The 18294-nt window shown below is 43.7% G+C and overlaps 1 protein-coding gene across 4 annotated transcripts in view; it reads left to right on the forward strand.

Moving 5' to 3' along the window:
- LOC137437554 (uncharacterized) overlaps positions 1 to 18294 on the forward strand; it is a 113410-nt gene that overhangs the window by 84763 nt on the left and 10353 nt on the right. The window contains exons 7-16 of one of the 4 annotated variants that reach the window (XM_068131977.2): positions 3491 to 3544; positions 3882 to 4097; positions 6581 to 6678; positions 6892 to 7131; positions 7253 to 7292; positions 7798 to 7911; positions 8079 to 8185; positions 8295 to 8517; positions 12779 to 12949; positions 15240 to 16869. In XM_068131977.2, coding sequence (XP_067988078.2) covers positions 3491 to 3544; positions 3882 to 4097; positions 6581 to 6678; positions 6892 to 7131; positions 7253 to 7292; positions 7798 to 7911; positions 8079 to 8185; positions 8295 to 8517; positions 12779 to 12949; positions 15240 to 15470 — 1494 coding nt within the window. In that variant the 3' untranslated portion in view covers positions 15471 to 16869. Of the gene's footprint in view, positions 1 to 3490; positions 3545 to 3881; positions 4098 to 6580; positions 6679 to 6891; positions 7132 to 7252; positions 7293 to 7794; positions 7912 to 8078; positions 8186 to 8294; positions 8518 to 12778; positions 12950 to 15239; positions 16870 to 18294 lie in introns of those variants that run through there. The other 3 variants (XM_068131976.2, XM_068131978.2, XM_068131979.2) reach the window with 3 other exon arrangements.

An 18294-nucleotide genomic window follows, 5' to 3' on the forward strand; every position in this document is an offset into this window, starting at 1 on the left:
AAACACAACATTTGAGAGCAGGGACCGAGAGACATGGAGACATCGAGAGATCTGTGAGAGGGAAAGGGCGTTGGGGGGGGGGGGGCATGGGAAGGGGGGGCATGGGAAGGGGGGTGGGAGAGGTATAAAACATATGGACACTGCCAGGACTTCCAGGAAAGAAGTTGGAATTTCAAACAAGGTGGATCTGGGGTGAATTAGCGGGGGTAGAAAAGATCAAGGTTTTGGATGGGGGAAGATAAGAGATGGTGGTGAACAACTGTTTTAAAGACCTGGAGGGAGGAGTGGGATTGAAGGGAGTGAGGGAGTTTGTTCCAGAGGCGGGGGAAAAGAGGAATGAAAGAGTGAAGGTGAGCAGACAGCCGAGATTTCGGCAGTTTAACCATCAGAGGGTTGCTGGCAGATCTTGTGCGACCTGTAGGAATATTTGGGGGACAGAGCACAGAGAGAGCTGGGGGTGCAAGGCCGGAGAGGAGTCGGAAGAAGACAGAAAGACCACCAACCTGCCTGCGGTGAGTGAGTGAAAGGCCCTCAGAGATAGCTTCATCGCGGGAGATTCCAATAATTCTGAAAGCTTTGGTTTCAACAGCGTGAAGCCGAGCTAGGTGTGAGGCAGGAGCACCGGCCCATAGGGGAGAGCAGTATTCCATTGAGCTGCGGATGAAAGCCTTGTATGTGGTGAGGAGCTCAGGTGTGCCGAGGAAGGACTTCGCACGATGGAGGATGCCCAGTCGGCGACTGGCTTTGGAGGCCAGCTTGGAAATGTGGTTTTCCCAAGAAAGATCATGGCAGATAGTGAGACCCAAAAGCTTGAGCGACAGAACTTCTTGGAGAGGATTGTTGAGAAAGTAGATGGGAGGGTTGTCCAGTCGATTTTTTCGGAGAGACATAGTAAGAGTGTGAGATTTGTCCTCCCTTTGCTCGAGTTCTACAAACTGTATGTACGTGCTGAGGATTTTCCCATTCTGAGGAGACATGCACTGAAGTTTGCATCACTGTTTGGGACGACCTACAACTGTGAGCAGTTCTTTTCAAAACTGACTCTTGCAAAGACTCGGTTTCGCTCAAGACTGACTGACCCAAACCTGCAAAACCAGCTGGGAGTAGCATCATCATCACTACCACCTGACACCAAACGCCTCGCCAAAGAGAAACAGTTCCAGCCATCGCATTAGGTGAGTCCGATATATGTATTCAATAATTTAGCATGGCCCTCGAAGGATGTTCTAAAAATCGAAATGGCCCTCGACAGGAAAAAGGTTCCCCACCCCTGCTTTACATGGTCGCAATGTTTCATTCTTTAGACGTAGTCACAATAAAAAGTTACAATTAGGTACTCTGCACGTGGGGAGAAGGGCAGAGAATTCGTTACGTGTGCACTCACGTTTGTAAATGCTATCTCTGGAAAGTATTGTGTGCTTAGCAAACATATACAAGAGCAGCTGCAATGAATCCGGATGAAGTATTGGAGAGAGTGTGTGTGTGTGTGTGTGTGTGTGTGTGTGTGTGTGTGTGTGTGTGTGTGTGTGTGTGTGTGTGTGTGTGTGTGTGTGTGAGTGTGAGTGAGAGTGTGTGAGAGTGTGTGTGTGTGAGAGTGCGATTGCGACCAGTGTGCGTGATGTTTGAGGGATGGGGGTGGGGAGGGAGAGGATTTGAGCTCTTGAAGTCACATTTTACATGAGATGTAATCACACATTTCAAACTATTTCCCATGTGTGCACGCACATGCATTCACATGTTACCAGAAGTAAATACATTGTGTAGATTACATCATTTGTGGATCTGATAAATTGCCAGTAAACATTTTGTAAAACTGAATAACATCTAAATGAAGACGTCCATGCCCGTGGGATTCCCACGGGTGACCCCACTGGTAATATATATATTGCTATTAAAAAAAGCCTTTACAAAAATTTGATTTGCATCCGTCTGAAATCTTCACACAAGGAAACATTTAACATCGAGTCTTTTGAATATTTACATTTTTGACTTCTTTAATGCATCGTCTGTTTCATAATGGTTTTGAAAGCCGTGTTAAGTTTTGCATCTTGTGTGTATGAGATTCAATGGGAAAAGCCTTTTAATCCGAAATGATGGTGTCCTCAGCTTGATGTCGTTATTAATCTATCTATAATTCCAGTAATCTCTGTGTGTATGTGTGTGTGTATGTGTGTGTGTATGTGTGTGTGTCGTTTGTCTGTGACCGCTGTTTCTCGACAACCACGGGTCCGATATACTTGAAACTTGCCAGGTATATTGCTGGGGACCTGAGGATGTGCCTTTTCAAGGTTTCATATTAATCGGAGAAGTAGTTACCGAGCTATGGCGATTTATTTACCCGTACTCGCAAGCCGTTCGCTTTGGCTTTGCGAATGGACCAAACCATTTCATGTAAATAGAGGGGGGGGGGGGGGTTCTACCGTACTCGCAAGCCGTTCGCTTTGGCTTTGCGAATGGACCAAACCATTTCATGTAAATAGAGGGGGGGGGGTTGTCACCGTACTCGCAAGCCGTTCGCTTTGGCTTTGCGAATGGACCAAACCATTTCATGTAAATAGAGGGGGGGGATATAATTTTAGATATATATATAGTACGGGCATGCCCTAGTAACAATAATTCCAGTAATCTCTGTGTGTATGTGTGTGTGTATGTGTGTGTGTGTGTGTGTCTGTGTGTCTGTGACCGCTGTTTCTCGACAACCACGGGTCCGATATACTTGAAACTTGCCAGGTATATTGCTGGGGACCTGAGGATGTGCCTTTTCAAGGTTTCATATTAATCGGAGAAGTAGTTACCGAGCTATGTCCAAAAAACGATTCAACCAATCAGAGAGCAGCGAGCTATCACGTGTGCCGAACGTGGCGAACAGACTCTGCCTCGGACGGCACATTTGAGAGCGTATTCATTTATTTCACGTTGGCAAACTATGTTGGCGCTATGTTGGCATTAAACTATGTTTTAAAACTAATTAAAACTAATTTGCGATTCATCGTAACTGCGATATGCGACCTTCCGGACAGTCAAATGAGGACGTCACTTCCGGACTTACGGATAGTCATAGTGACGACGTACTGATGCTGAACGTGGCGAGCAGACGCTGCCTCGGACGGCACATTTGAGAGCGTATTCATTTATTTGACGTTGCAATCTGTGTTGATTGTTGTAAGGTACGATCGATTGTAGTACACGTTTATAATAACTCTGCCGATACAGGCCCGATTAACTGCAGCGCCATCCGAGCTGCGGCGTCGGGACGATACATTCATTGTACGGTCACATCACGCACTTACGGGCACGCCCATGGGCCCATGGGCGAAGACATTTTTTTTATTTTTTTTGGCAAGGAACGGGCACCCACGTACGGGCACGTCCTAGTTAATAACAATGTTAACTGCGTTCTGTGTCAAACATTTGGACCCGTGTCACCTACTGTACTTGGTTGTTCCCTCAGAAAAATAGAAAATAACGTTGGTTTTTTGTTTTTTTTCAGGCTTACAGATACCTACGTGAAGAGGTCAAGACTTTCCTTGGAAGACCCATAATGGTAAATTCTTGGATTTGTTTCCTTTTGCAAACATTTAGCAGCAATCTGACAGCTTATCTATGTGGTCGTGGTCTAATCAAGATTAGCTTTATAAGATTTTGTAAGCCAATGTCCAGGCTGTGCAGAATGCTCCAACCTTAGTGATTCAGTGGTGTTGTGATGTCCTTTGCTTTAGCAGCCTGGGTCTACTTTGGTCAAATTTGCGAAAGCCAGTATTTGTTGGAAGGATGCGCTCGAAGGGATGCATAATGCGTGCTCAACTGAGTTGCATGTATAACTTCATTCCCTCCACATTCTCCCCCCTCTGTTTTCATGTCTGTCTGTCCCTATTCCACAGGCTCGAATGAAGACAAAACCTTTGGCTGTTAATCCCTTCCTGTCCAAGCCTCCCGTGGCAACGCCCGATCCTGGCATTCCTCTGCAGCAGGGCGTTGCCCCAGTGTTTATGCAGCCTATGTTTGGACAGCAGGCCCCTGTTGCCCCTCCCCAGTACCCCCTGTATGGGACAGCCCTGCCTGCTCCAGTCTGGCCTCCTTGCTTCCAGACACCTGTGGTATGTTTGATATTGATTGTGAAGAATATACTGGGGGCAAGTAGGATAATTATGGAGTTGTTTTAAAATCAAAAAAACATTTCAGATATAAATATTTAATGAATTTAATAAGTGGGTGTTGAATTTATTAGTGGGCAGAGTCGGCAACAGAAGCAGAATTCCCACATTCTATCACTTTGCTTTGGCAGTTAGCTATTTTTTTGTCATTGATCTAAGGCTCATACAAGAGGTTGTACATAAATTATGTGCAGGACAAGGATACCGGTATACGTCAGAGTTGGCGACTCGAGTCGTAAAATGTTGCAACTTGACCTGGACGTCACAAAATTTGCTTGGGACTTGGTGTTTGGGGACTTATGACTTGCTTGCAAAGTACATGTGACTTGAGTTTATAATCACTTGTTGATAATGTTTGGAAATTATTCGTTGAGTAAACATCTAATTGAAACTGGGTTTAAAATAAATGGTAAATGATTTTCAGCCGGCAGGCATGGTTCGGTGAATGGCGACATTTATGGTTATGTGCATATGTGCAGTGCGCCAGAGCTTACAACCACCAGATTGCACACAGTTCTCCATAATGTTGAAGGGAATGTCCACTCCAGACAGCCTAGAGCACATGCACCATGCCCAAGTGGCAAGCACCAGTCTTACCATTGTGGCATCGTGGAAAGCAGAACATTATTTGAAGCTTGAACATTTGTGCCACATACAGGAAACCTGGGCCCTGATTGGTAATTGCGTGGATGTCCCGAGTCGATAAAACGATTTAAATGTCATTTGACTTGGATTATTTAAACTTCGTCAGTAATTACCTCTGCCACCAAAGGTTGGTGGACGTTATGTTTTCATGTCTGTCTGTCTCTCCGTCTGTTTTTTTGTTTGTATGTGTACAGGATATCTCAAAAAGTTGTGTATAGATTAGATAAAATTTGGCGAATTAGTTTGGGTGTGTTACAAGGACGAATTGATTCGATTTTGGGGAAAATCCGGATCTGGATAAGATCATTTTTAAAGTGATGCTTCACCATTGAGCGATTGGGCCAAAAACGATATATAGCATGATCTCTCAAAAAGTTATGTACAGGTTATGACACAACTAGGTGGATGAGTTGGTTAGATGAAAAGAACAAGCCAACTATATTTTGGTCAGGTCCAGATTCAGATCTGTTCTATCAGTGGGATACAAAATGTAAACTGTTCAGCCTGGCAGAGATATGGGGTCTACCGAGTGCTGTTCTAGTTGTAAATTATATCAAGACTTATGGGATCTTAAAAGGCAACAATTGAAGTTAATAAGTTATGTTTCATTTTAACGTACATAATAAATATACAAGTAAATTATTAAAATCTCCTTTCCCATTCCTTGCTTACAATTTCACTGGGAACAAAGTAAAAAATTTCCACTTCATGAAGTTGCCAAATAAAAACTTGAGTCAAACAGCTTTTGAGAACGTACATTGCAATAAATAAAGCCCGTTGTCTTAATTTCTTGTACTCCACTGAGTGTATAAGCAAATGTGGCACTTGACACGAGTTGAAGTAATACAGTGAATTGAGACTTTTTTGTGTACATAGTTGAGGCTTGTGGAAGAGTTCCAATTGGTAAACTGAACAGATTAAGACGCTGTAATGAAATAATCGTTGTGATCTGCTGCATTTCCTCCCTGGCGGTTGAGATGAGCAATGATTTAAAAGTGGTTGGGTATGCGTGTGAGAACTGTCTATTCTGTGACGATCTGAGCTGGTAAGCATAATGGGCGCTCCTTTATACGGCTTGCATTTTATAGGGTTTTTATAAGGCCGTTTGCTAATAATTGCTTAATCTCTTTTTAGATTACGTGGACGTTTTGATTTCAATAAAGCTCACTATTGAGAAGGAGTTTTGTGGATTCATATCACCACAGACACATCACAGCAAAAGGAACAGTTGAGGGGGGGGGGGACACCAACAGTAAAGTTGAAGACCAAGATAGAGGCAGATTTGGACGAACAATGGGTGTAGGGAGGAATGAGGGACAGGAGAACATGCACATTGGGTGGTCAAGATGGATACAGAAGAAAACTCCCAGGAAGGAAAGCTGGAAATTTGGAAGAAGGAGGGATTGGGGAGGGGGATGGCACGAGACTTGCCCTCAAAGATTTGCGACTTCACTCAAGTGACTTGTTGGCATCTCTGGTAGATGTCGGTGTGCTTCTATTTGTATTATAAGAACATTAGTAGATGATGAATGACTACCACTCGTGTATGCGATTTGAACTTGGGTTCCCAACATTGTTGTTGCAGCTTCAAATGTAGTGCAACAGTTAAACAAACCAACTCTTCCTACATTTCTTTATCCAATGTTGGTGAAGTGCAATTGATCTGCATAGATTTCTTTTCATTTTACTGTTTTCCTTTTTGTACCTTTTTCTTTGATTTCTAAATGAAACGACTTTCTAACCAGAGCCCACATTGTCATTCTGATTTAATTTTTCTTTAGGCACCATTCGCAAACTCCGGTTTTGTGAATGGCTTCACAACGTCTGTTCTGCTGAAACACGGAGGCCAGCCTGGCCGAGGCTATCCGAACAGGCACAGGTGAGAGGACAGGCTTGAATATAGCAAATTTTCATCGAACTCTTGATGCGTTTTAACTTCCATACATTAGATACATTAATCCACTTTCGTCATATGCAATGAGGTTTTGTTTCCTGCATGCATTTAATATATAAATTATAGATTATACATGCAAACTCTGAAGTCATTCATTATATAGTGATGTTTCCCATTTTCGTTTCGTTTCTTATTTAGAGGCCAAGGGAAGCCTGGAGGCAGGATGTATGGTAAACCCCCTGATGGCGTAACAAGCCATGCCCCTCTTTATGAACGCCGGTCATTGGGTGGTGTTAGTACCCGGCCTCAAACACCTCTTCGTCATCAGGGGAGCTTTCCGGACACTGGTTTTTCAACTGGTTGGGGCGAGGGTTCTATCGCTTTGAGGGGTGCAGGCTCTGGAGAAACCTGGCAACAAGACACGCATGCACGACACAAGTATGTCTTTGAGCTGAGTTGAAAGCAGATGACGACATCTGGTGACAGCAATGCCAATTATTTATCGTACCTTGTTGGGTGGTGTTGGTTCTGTCTCTGATCTATTCCTATTTTGCTTTAGGCACAGTGGGCAACCTGACAAGAAACGAGAGGCATTGATGGTAAGCATAAATGTTTTCACCAATTGTTTATTTGCTCGCCTCTCTTGTGTTAATAAAAAATGGAATTTCTCATAATTGTAGGTGGATCCCAACTCATCCACCAAGTTTTGTCATAACCCATCCACAACTTTTTGAGATATCGTTTTATACAGTACAATATATCGTTTTTGGCCCAGTCTCTCAATGGTGAAAAAGCACTTGGGATTAAAAAAATAACCTCGGATCCTGATCCGGATCTTCATCAAAATGAATCGATTCTTCTTTGTCACACACACAACCTATCCACCATGTTTTGTCTGAATCCATCCAAAACTTTTTGAGATATCTTGCTCACAGTCAAACAGATAGGGGTGAACATATAACCAATGGCCACTGTTGGTGGCAGAGGTTATCAAATGTCGCTGTCATCTGAGTGTTGAAGCTTTTATTATTTTTTTTTTTTTTTTTTTGATACTCATTTCCTTACACCTATGCTTCACTCATCTTTGTCTTCCTTACCCAGCAGCCTTTGCAATCTAAGCCGACACCTGAAACGCAGTCAGGTTCTGGTGGCTTGACTTCTCAGCCTAGTACAACCTCTGCCACTCCATCTAACTCTCCTCCATCACTTGATACAAAGGTATTAAGTACTTTATCAGCATCATGAATATATCGTAAAAATAATACTTTGACGTGAATTTGCCGTGAAAAAAAAAAATCACTGATGTGGGCCATACAAGCCCAAAAAAATGAACCCACTTTGTGGGACTTCGATTAGTCAATACAAGCATCCCCATTTTTCTATAGGCTGCAGGCAGTCCTGCGCTGGGGTTACCATTAGGCCCGCCGGCTTCTCCACGAGTCCCATTCTCACTCCCATCTGGAAGGCTGCAGCCTAAGGTGCCGGCATGCAGGTGATTGTAATGTTTTTTTCTTTGTGTGGCAAATGTTGAGGTGTTTCTTTGGTAGACACAATAAAGCAATGCCATTTGAACAATTTTATTTTTGATGCTCCCTTCCCAGTGATCCTGGTGTTCCTAAAACATGGCACGAGCCTTCGCCACCAAACACTACAGCTTCACTTAATACGACCCCTCCACCTCCAGCACGACCACGAGGGTCTGATGGACCGCCCCAGGGTGGCGGAGAGCCTGCAACAACAACAACAAACCGACTTGGATCGGAGGGTACTCATGATGGAGCAGCAGCAGCTCCTTGGGGGCATCCCACTGATATTCAACCTATGGTATGTCCATCAATGTAACGGTGATGTCAGAAATGTGCTGGACTGTCTTGTCGTAAATTGATTACTTTAAGCTGCAGGTTTAATAATCCTCGTGAAGATTGGAATGAAGGTTCTGATGAGGTTGTTTGCTCATAATTTGTCTATAGCTGTAAAAACAACATTGTCACCATCGAAGCTGCAATCTTTAATCAATGTGACCATGTGATGTGTATGCCCAACTGTGTTGAGTCTGCAATGGAAATGGCAATGTAGAGCTGCTACCTCATTGTGTTCGACATCTCACATTACTGACTTCACTCTGCATCCTTAAAATAATTATTCTTTATTTTAGTTTTTATTTATTTATTTATTTATTTTGGCACACGCTCACACATCGTTTTTTAACTCAACTGGACAGTTCATCACGTACTGAACCCTCTGGCGTCCGTCGTCTGTCTTCGTCGTCTGTCAACTTTTCGACGTTAACACTCCAGCGTCCACAAATATCAACCGATTCTGATCAAACTTGACATGCAGCATCCTTACCCCAAGCACCAGGTTGGTATTACATTTCAGCCCTATCCGTTGAAAAATGGCGGACTTAGGCGACCATTTTGGTTTTGGTCATGAAAACAACGTTAACGCTCTAGCGTCCACAAATATTAACAGATTTTGATCAAACTTGGTGTGTGAGACTCTTACCACACAAGGTAGGTTGCTATCGCATGTCAACCCGATCTGTCACAAAATGACGTTAAAATTATTACACAAGGTTGTTGGCTTTTCATTTAAGTCAAATATAGTGCAGACAACTGACCTACTTCAAAGTTGTCCAGTCAGTTCAGTTGAGTTCTGCTTCCCTGGAAGCTCTAGTTTCATATCTGTTCCTCCCAACCATTAGAATAATTTATTGAACAGTGACAGCTATTCCTAAAGCATTATATTAACATATTGTTGCGGATCTCAACGTCGGCCTTTCCCCTTACCAAGGGGGGATTAGTCCCCTTGTCTTTTACTAGCCGACGCGATCCGGGGCTATGACGTTCCTTCCGGACGGCGTTGAATAGGGTGGTAGGCCGAATTCCTATTACCTAATTTCCAACGCCTCCAGGAAGCAAGGAAATAAACCTCGCCCGAATCACGGTTGTAGGTGGAAACGCCGAGCGATAGCGAACCATGATCCGAGCCGTTAACCAGGACTAAACCCGATCTGAGCGGTTCCGAATCGTGCCACGCTTACCCAATGGAGGAAAACACTGATACGGTCGAATCAGGAAAGACAGGAAGAACAGATTTGTTTATTTACAATTTGTACAGGAAGGAGAAGAAGAACAAACAGTGCGGCTTATACAGTCTTATACTTATCCCAGGACACGGGCCCGTTTCACACTCAGACACACTCACACGGGGATGTAGATGGTCAGGGTGATGGTCCAGGCAGTTCGTTCTCCGGTCCCCAACTCGTACCGCGAAGCAGAGGAAACAGACGGCAGCAGCCAGGAACTTTCCTTGTGTCGTTTGGCACGCACGGGATTATTAGAGGGCAACGGTAGGATGGCTTTGCGGTTACACTCGCGGCTCAGCCGCATACGTAATGATCGGACAGCTCGAACGCGCTTCTTCATGCGTTTCTCCTTAATGCCTCGAGACTGTCATGCGCACGCCGGTCCTCTTAGTGCTGTTACCATGCGAGTGCTCCGGATCAGTTCTCTCAATGGCTTCTCGCTTGGTTTGCGCTTGGCTCCCGTCCTCTCCAGCTCAACTGCCACGAGTGCCTCTCCCTTCTCATCTCAGGTGGGGGCCTCACGCCAAGGGTTTTATTACCACGCCCTTGGAACCCTCTCGAACTCACCAGACGTTTCTTGCCGCGCCCTATCAAGCCATGCCCACCGAGCCCTGGTTGGTTGTTGGCTTTACCGTCACCGCCTTCTGACGTGCTGCTTGATGCGGCCACACCTCTTCCTCGCGCTCCTCCCCCTTTGCAGGCCTACCTCGTGGCCACCCGACTAGTTTGAGCGAGCAACTGGCAGCTAACGCTGCTGGCCCAACGCGTAACAAACGAGGTGGATTAGCTGAATGGGGCGCGGGATGGATGCTGCCCAACGAGGTCGATTTGGAGGGTGGCCGCAAAATGAACGGGACCTAAGCTTATTTATTTTACACAACGCAGGTATCACTAATGGAAATGGCCTTATCCTCACACATACTATGACATAACTAATGTTCTAAGGTGGTCTACGTGTTGCTTGTGGACTAACTATGGGGGCAAACCTTTAAACCTTTAATGATGGTATATGTACATTCTCAGAACCGTAACAATATTATAGGATGTAAATTGTACTAATTCAACAACATCTTGTACGATTACTTAACTTTCTTGTAATCAGAAACCTCAAAATAGTTTTCCTCATCAAGTAAGACCCCTGGAAACCTGCAAGCAATTCACCATTTTCCAACTGCTTTTTAGAGGTTTCAACCCTTTCAGTCCGGAACCTCTCCCAGCGGTGGTAGGTACACAGCGTCAGTCGTGGGTCCACAACCTCAGCTGTGTCTTGGCAGTCAGTCATGTCAGCAATGTAACCTCACGATTCGCCTTTTAATAACAGCTTGTAACTTTACCGATTGATGCTTACCTTACCTGCTGGATCACATATACACATATGCACACGCACACACACACACACACACAGAAAATATCAACAGATGTATAGTAACAACTGTGCGAAACACAAAAGGGCAGGGTAATGTTTAAAAAGTTGGACAGATTGGGGATTGGCTAAGAAGAGGTCAGCTCAATTAGGATGGAGAACGAATCATTAATATATGCCCAAGACCAAGGACTAAACAGGAATGGCTTAAAAAGATGGCAGGACTGATTCAATCGGCCAACCGTATGTTCTGCAAAGTAACAACAGAAAGTACAAGTCGCCTCCTTTCAGGATGTAAAAAAAAAAAAAAACTAATGTCAGAACAGCTGTACACCCAAAGCACAACAAGGTATGCAGAGTAATCCGCTGGCACATCTACAGAAATTTTAACACCCCAGTTACACAATACTCTTGGAAGCGTGAACCAACAGCAATCATAGGAAACGAAGCACTGCGACCGGACATCGTACTCGGATACAAAAAGGAAAATATGGCATTGCTATTTGAGGTTTCAGTAACCACCAGCTGGTTTTCAGTAACCAAGGCCTCTCACTCACTCACCGCAGGCAGGTTGGTGGTCTTTCCGTCTTCTACCGACTCCTCTCTGGCCTTGCCCCCCCCAGCTCTCTCTGGGCTCTGTCCCGCAAATATTCCTACAGGTCGCACAAGATCTGCCTGCAACCCTCTTATGGTCAAACTGCCAAAATCAAGACTCTCTGCTCACCTTCACTCCTTCATTCCTCTTTTCTCCCGCCTCTGGAACAAACTCCCTCACTCTCTTCAATCCCACTCCACCCTCCAGGTCTTTAAAACAGCTGTTCACCACCATCTCTTATCTTCCCCCATCCAAAACCTTGATCTTTTCTACCCCCGCTAATTTCACCCCAATTCCACTTTTTTGAAATACCAACTTCTGTCCTGGAAGTCCTTGGTGTCCTTGTGTTTTATACTTCTCCCTCCCCCCCACTCCCCCCCCTTCCCACGCCTCCTCCCCCCAAGCCCTCTCCCTTCCACACATCTCCCTGCTCTCAAATGTTGTATTTGTGTGCTTCCCCTTCTCTCCCCATCTTGTTTTCCGCTCCCTCTTTTTATATATTTTGTTTGTCTGGTTGATTTGTTTGTGAAGTAAATGTTAGCTCTTTCACGAGCCTCGATTCAGTATACAAAAAAAAAAAACCCAGTGATTTGGTCTAATTAACGCAGAAATCATGAAAATGACCAAATATTAAGATCCCAAGAATGAAGTGAAAAGATCATGGAAGCTGAAGAGCATTAAAACTTACCATTTGATAATTAATAATTGGACAATGGGAATGGCAAAGAAGAACCTCACAAGGATACTACAATCCATCCCGGGGCACATTACCACAAGTAAACTACAGTTGGATGCTGTCCAGGGCTAAGTGTCAATTCTGAAAAGAGCCCTCAGAACAAAACTCTGATAACAACACAACTTCACAACTTAGCCCATGAATCATGATCCTTCACCGAAGCGGGGTGTGGATACTTCGCGTCCTGGGAGGACTCCGTTCCACCTTCTGAAACCAAAATTATGTAGATAACGATCAATGACACACATGTTTGAGTTTGCCTTTAAATAACTTTGAGTTTGGCTTTAACTTTGTTCCTTTCAGAGTTGCAGTGAGCCCAGGAAGCCGAGCTACGCTGACATCTGTCGTCGCCCACCTCGTGAGATCCTCCGTGAATCTGGGTCAGGGTCTCCTCCTTTGCAGGATGAGTGCTCAAGTACTGAGGGGGTTCCTGAGGTGGTACCCACAGAGTGTGTTGAACAAGGAGGAGAACAGGTTGGTCTTGTAGATCGGTACCGATATACAGAAACTACCACTGAAGAGGGGAAAATGTGCTTAAAACTCAAATTACATAGAATTCCCAAGTTTTTACTCCGTTTGTTTCACCCTTGCATCATGAGCAAATGCAATTGAATGGTCTGCAATATTAGGTATTTACACTTATTATGGGTTTCCCTGAGAGCAGAATGGCAGGGAGCACCATTGTAAAAACTAGTGGAAACGTCCATCAAAGATGACTGGCGTCCCTTCTGTATTTTCACAATATTCAGCCTTGAGAACTCGGGCTAAAACCGAAAATACAAACAAAAACCTTCATTTATTATACAAATTGCTCATCCCTTTATTTGGGCGGTGTATAGTCCACAGACCGCTGCCATGATCGCTCCCGAAAATAATAAAAAATAACCCAGGTTACATGCATGAAGCAAAAACATGCGTAATGTTATGTGCATACTTAATACATAGTCTTTAAATAGCTGAGAGTATTACAATGGCACTGGGCCATGGACTGAGGCCTTATACGCCTTAACAAAATGGCAGACGTACGATTTAAAATAAAAAAATTATTTGAGGTTACAATTGAGGGTGGAGTTGGGCCAGCTGACCAAGTAATGGGGCAAAGGCAGTCAGTCCGTATACGCACACACATTATATGGCTCCATTCTAGAATGATGAGTAGGGCTGTTTAACATTTTCATTCAAACCAATGGCTCATGATGCTCGGAACCCAAGTTTAAATCCCATATATTATGTATCCCAGCCTATTGGCTATGATTGTCCTTGTAATTCACATGATAGTACATTGGCCTATCAATATCTATGTCCTGCATTTGATTTATCTACAAGCTCCACTACTAGTCTTGGATTAATGTAAAAATATATATATCGATACATTACTAACATAATTGCCTTCGCCGATTTTGAGAATACTTTTGTGCATAAGGCAATTTTTCCAAAAATAAAAATCGCTTTCTTTGGATCGAAAATTAGTTTGATCGTCACGAAACTTTCTGGAGATGTTGTGTATAGTTAGGTAAGGCCGGAAAAAATATATTGCTGGTCTCTGGTCAGACCAAAGTTCCAGAATTGATGCGGCGATGTTTGTTTTTTTGTTTTTTTTTGTGAAAAGCATGGATTGCACATATAAAGGTGTTGTTTTTTGTGTCCTCATACCTTGCGGTCCTCCTCATCTGCCGTGGCGCCGTCCAGAGAGAAATTAAAGACAGCCAATGGGACTGGTAGGCCTTTTTGTAAATAATGAACACAAGCTTAAGTTATTTTAAAATGTATTTATTCTTAAAATCATGAAGTTCTTCAAGCATATTATAGACTGCCATTTCGTTCTCGAGATCGCCTCGCCGTACCGTACCGTCATGCGCAAGTGGTCTAACAGGCCGATGGTCTCCCACGATCTCTTCTCCCAGTCCATCAGATTATCACAGACACCTACAAATTCATGACAAACGAGATAGGATCCAGGCCTAACTAATGAGACCACCCGCAGCTCTCTTTGCCTTCTGGTTGCTTCACACGAACCCGACAAAGAACGTCTTCGTTTCAATAAATGACAATATCTAGCCGATTGGATTCATGACGTCACGGCACCCAAAACTACTCATATCTTTGGAACGGCTGGTTGGATTTGAACAACCTAAACGTAGTTTTGTCGGGCAGAACCGTGTGCGAACGTCGATACCAATGGCGACCCTCACAGACCCGTATTTCCCGAGATAGCGCGCCGGCCCGGCAACAACAGGCATGCGCTGTTGTTGGTACCGTTGGAAATTTGAAAAAAAAAAATTGTTGACGCGCAGGGTCCAAATTGATGCGCGCGCTGACCAGAGACCGGAAATATTTTTTTCTCGGCCTAATAGTGAAGAATTTTTTTTTTTTGGCAAAAAACGATTGAAGGCAATTATTACTAACATAATTGTCTTCGCCGATTTCGAGACTACTTTTGTACATGAGGGAATTTGTCAAATTGCCTTCGCCGATTTTGAGAATACTTTTGTGCATAAGGTAATTTTTCCAAAAATAAAAATCGCGTTTTTTGGATCGAAAATTAGTTTGATCGTCATGAAATTTTCTGGAGATGTTGAGTATAGTTAGGTAATAGTGAAGAAATTTTTTTTTGCAAAAATCGATCCAAGGCAATTTTGTTAGTAACGTATCGATATATAGAATGCACGAGGAAAACCAAAACGTATTTTTCTACGCAAAGGGTACTTTTCAAGTAAACGTGTTTTGTTCATGTATGTTCTGGTATTCTCTCGCCCTATCTCAGATAACACAAGCATCGCCAACCGTGGAACGCCGTGCTGTCGTGGAACGTCGCCCTAGTCCGGTCCGTCCTCGTGAACCACGTGACATTCGTCGACCGTTGGGCCGACGCTTTGGCCCTCCCCCGCCAGTCCGTGGAGGTCCTCGTCGTTTTCCACGTGGACCAGAACGCACAGGATCATACGAGACGCAGGCAGGATCTGAGATTGTCGAAAAGAAGTTGGAAAATCAGTAACTTGCAGAGAACGTCTGGCTGAGTAAGAAAAGTGCCTGACAATGGACTGCAAAGACCTTTCGGATGAAAAAAAAACAAAACAAAAAAAATGAAACACTGTCCTGAGTGTTGATTAAAAATGGAGACAGAGATTTGGGAATTGATGAAGGTATGGGTGGCATGGTGGCAAATGTAAGCCAACTGGAGGCTCAACACTGCCATCAAACTCAAAGCCAAACATAAAAGAGAGAGGTTTCGAAAGAACGTGATGTTCTTGAGCCAAATGCTAATTATTTGAGCGATTGTAGAAATATTTGCTTTGGTTTTCTCCAAAGTTATACTTTATGATTTTAAACCACCTGGTTTGTTTCTCCATTCCCTTTCCTCTCATCTTTGACTGCTTTCCTGCGGAGATGCTCAATGCTGTTCTCCCCGTGGCGTGGCAGCGCACACGTTATATATTTATCTATATATTATACAGTATAGCCTTCATGGTGTCGCTTTCTCTTTAGGGCAATTTCCTCTAAAGTGCCAGTGGAAAAGTGCATCGGTGTAGGGCTTGAAAGTTGCTGTAAAATGCAAAAAATGATAAAATGTAAAGCAGCAAGTCACAAAATGTTTATATTTTAACAATATTTGTTTGTTTTAAGTGTGTAGGAAAAGGAATGAGTCACCATGAGTTTCCTTTGTTTTATTCGTTCTTACTTGTGTGCTTCTTCCAGTTATGTTGCTTAGGGAGTTAGGGGTACGTTGCCAATTTCTCTACTTAACCGAGGGTGCTCGGTGTTGCGTCTCTGCGGTGCAATGGCCTGGCCGGTGCTCCGCTCGTTCCCGTGCTTCTTGTGCTTCTTTTGTTGTCGTTTTTGTTTGTTTGCGACACGTGAAGTGCTGACCAGTGGGCGGGACTCACTGGCCTTGGTGCAGTGACCGAAGTTCGCCTCATCTTGACCGCGTCATAGATTTAGATGTGGGGGTGGTTTGGGGAAAGATTGCTGTATTTGTGTATAGTAAAACCCACATTTGTAGCAGTTCCTCCTTCCCTCTGCCTTGACCCATTATCACTTTCCTGTCTGAGATTTCTTTAATCTGTGCCTTATTCGCATTCAAACATTTCTTGAATAACCCCCTCCACTCCCCCGATTAGAACACTTTGATCGGCTTTTCCTTTTATATTCTTATTTTAAACAGGGCTAAGTGATTTTAAATTTGTGGCCCATATTCTCTCCTTGTTTGTTTGTTTTGCTTTCGTTTTACCTGGTGGTGGAGAGGATGTAAGGTGAAGTTAGAAAGAGATAAATTGGAGCTCAAAGTTCCTCTTGTGTATCCTTCCTCTCCACTAACCTACTGAACCTTCCTGGTAGTGACGTATAAACGTCTGCCCAATGAACACAGTTGTTATTTTTAATAGATGCATTTCTTCAAAAAAAAACAAAAATCCATTTATTTTCTTCTGTCCTCCCCCGTTTCCCTTGTACCTCACATTTCCTTCCTAAATAACATATTTGACCTTGTTTGTAAAGTTGTAATTGTGTATAAAAAAGCCATAATAGTGTTTTTGACGATGTGGGTTAACCGTGCCCAGTGTCTTCTGTCGATATGCATGTCCGCTTTGCTTCTGAGGGCAATCAACACTATCTCGCTCTCTTTCAACATTGGTTTTGGGATGGATGCTGCGCTCACCTTGTAACCAAAGGGTCCTGTGTTTTGGATCCACAAAATGGTTGTTTTGAGTCCCAGCAATTGGTTGTTTGAAGATGGGGAAAAGAAGTACGAGTCAAATACGTGTACAAAATTATGGAGAGGGACCTAATCAGGTCCTTTTTTGAGGAGCGGGAGTTGGTGTAGCATGTGCAGGCGTTGGCTTGTTCATATCAACAGGGCAGAACCTCTCCAACTAGAATTGTTTTTTTGTTTTTTCAATTATATCGTCCTTCGGTTAGTAAAATGAAGAAGTATTTACGGTTGTGGACATGACACTTGACTTTATGATTCCGTGTTGAATTTCCCAGTCCTTTTGCCACAAACAGTACGCAATATGGTGAATGTACCTGTTTGTTGGGTTGGAAATCCACGATAGTAATGGAGTGGTATTGCTTAACTGGTTGAGTGTGTAACATTGCTTGTAAGGATGGAGAGAATGTCAGTTTGCATTGTGGTGTGAATCGTACTTTGTGCAAATAATTGATGAACACAGAAAACAGCACTTCACAAACCCAGGAAAGCCTTACACAATTCAGGCCTTACCCAGTCTGTTGGATTCCCAACCCATATTTCCTCTAATGGCTCTCATTGTGTGCTTCACTTGTTCATGTTCAACAACCTCCTCCAACCTTTCCTGTTCTTCCTTTCCCCATTGGCTCCTCACATCATACACATAACTATCACTCTGTGTTGGCAGCACAAGGTAATACAAACAAACATATATATTGGTGAGTTATCCATTATGAAGGATCACCAGGCTGACATTCCGAGTTTTACCTGTTTCCGGTCTCTATGCTCATTTTAGGTCACCACAACAGCTCTGTCGTGCTTGGCAGTTTATTTTGGCAAATTGGTCTCGCCCTACAGTCCACCGTTTCTGAATATCTCGATTATAGACAGTGCTTGGTCCTAATTTCTCAACATACTGTCCATTGCTTTTAACTCATTGAAAGCCAACCCTGGTGATGTGAACCTCCAGTCCCCATAAAGGTCGCAGCCATTGTTTCTGTCGTGAAATGTACCAGAACTATCATCAGGCCCACAAGAGCTGTGAACTCGCAGGTCTCTCGTCGTCCAGAAAAAACTTGGTTGTATTTGGTCAAATACCCACTCTCTTCCTGTATTCCATCCTCCCCAATTTCCT

Source organism: Myxine glutinosa, chromosome 12 (assembly GCF_964187855.1).
Source record: "Myxine glutinosa chromosome 12, kmMyxGlut1.1, whole genome shotgun sequence".
In the NCBI taxonomy this organism is placed as follows: domain Eukaryota; kingdom Metazoa; phylum Chordata; class Myxini; order Myxiniformes; family Myxinidae; genus Myxine; species Myxine glutinosa.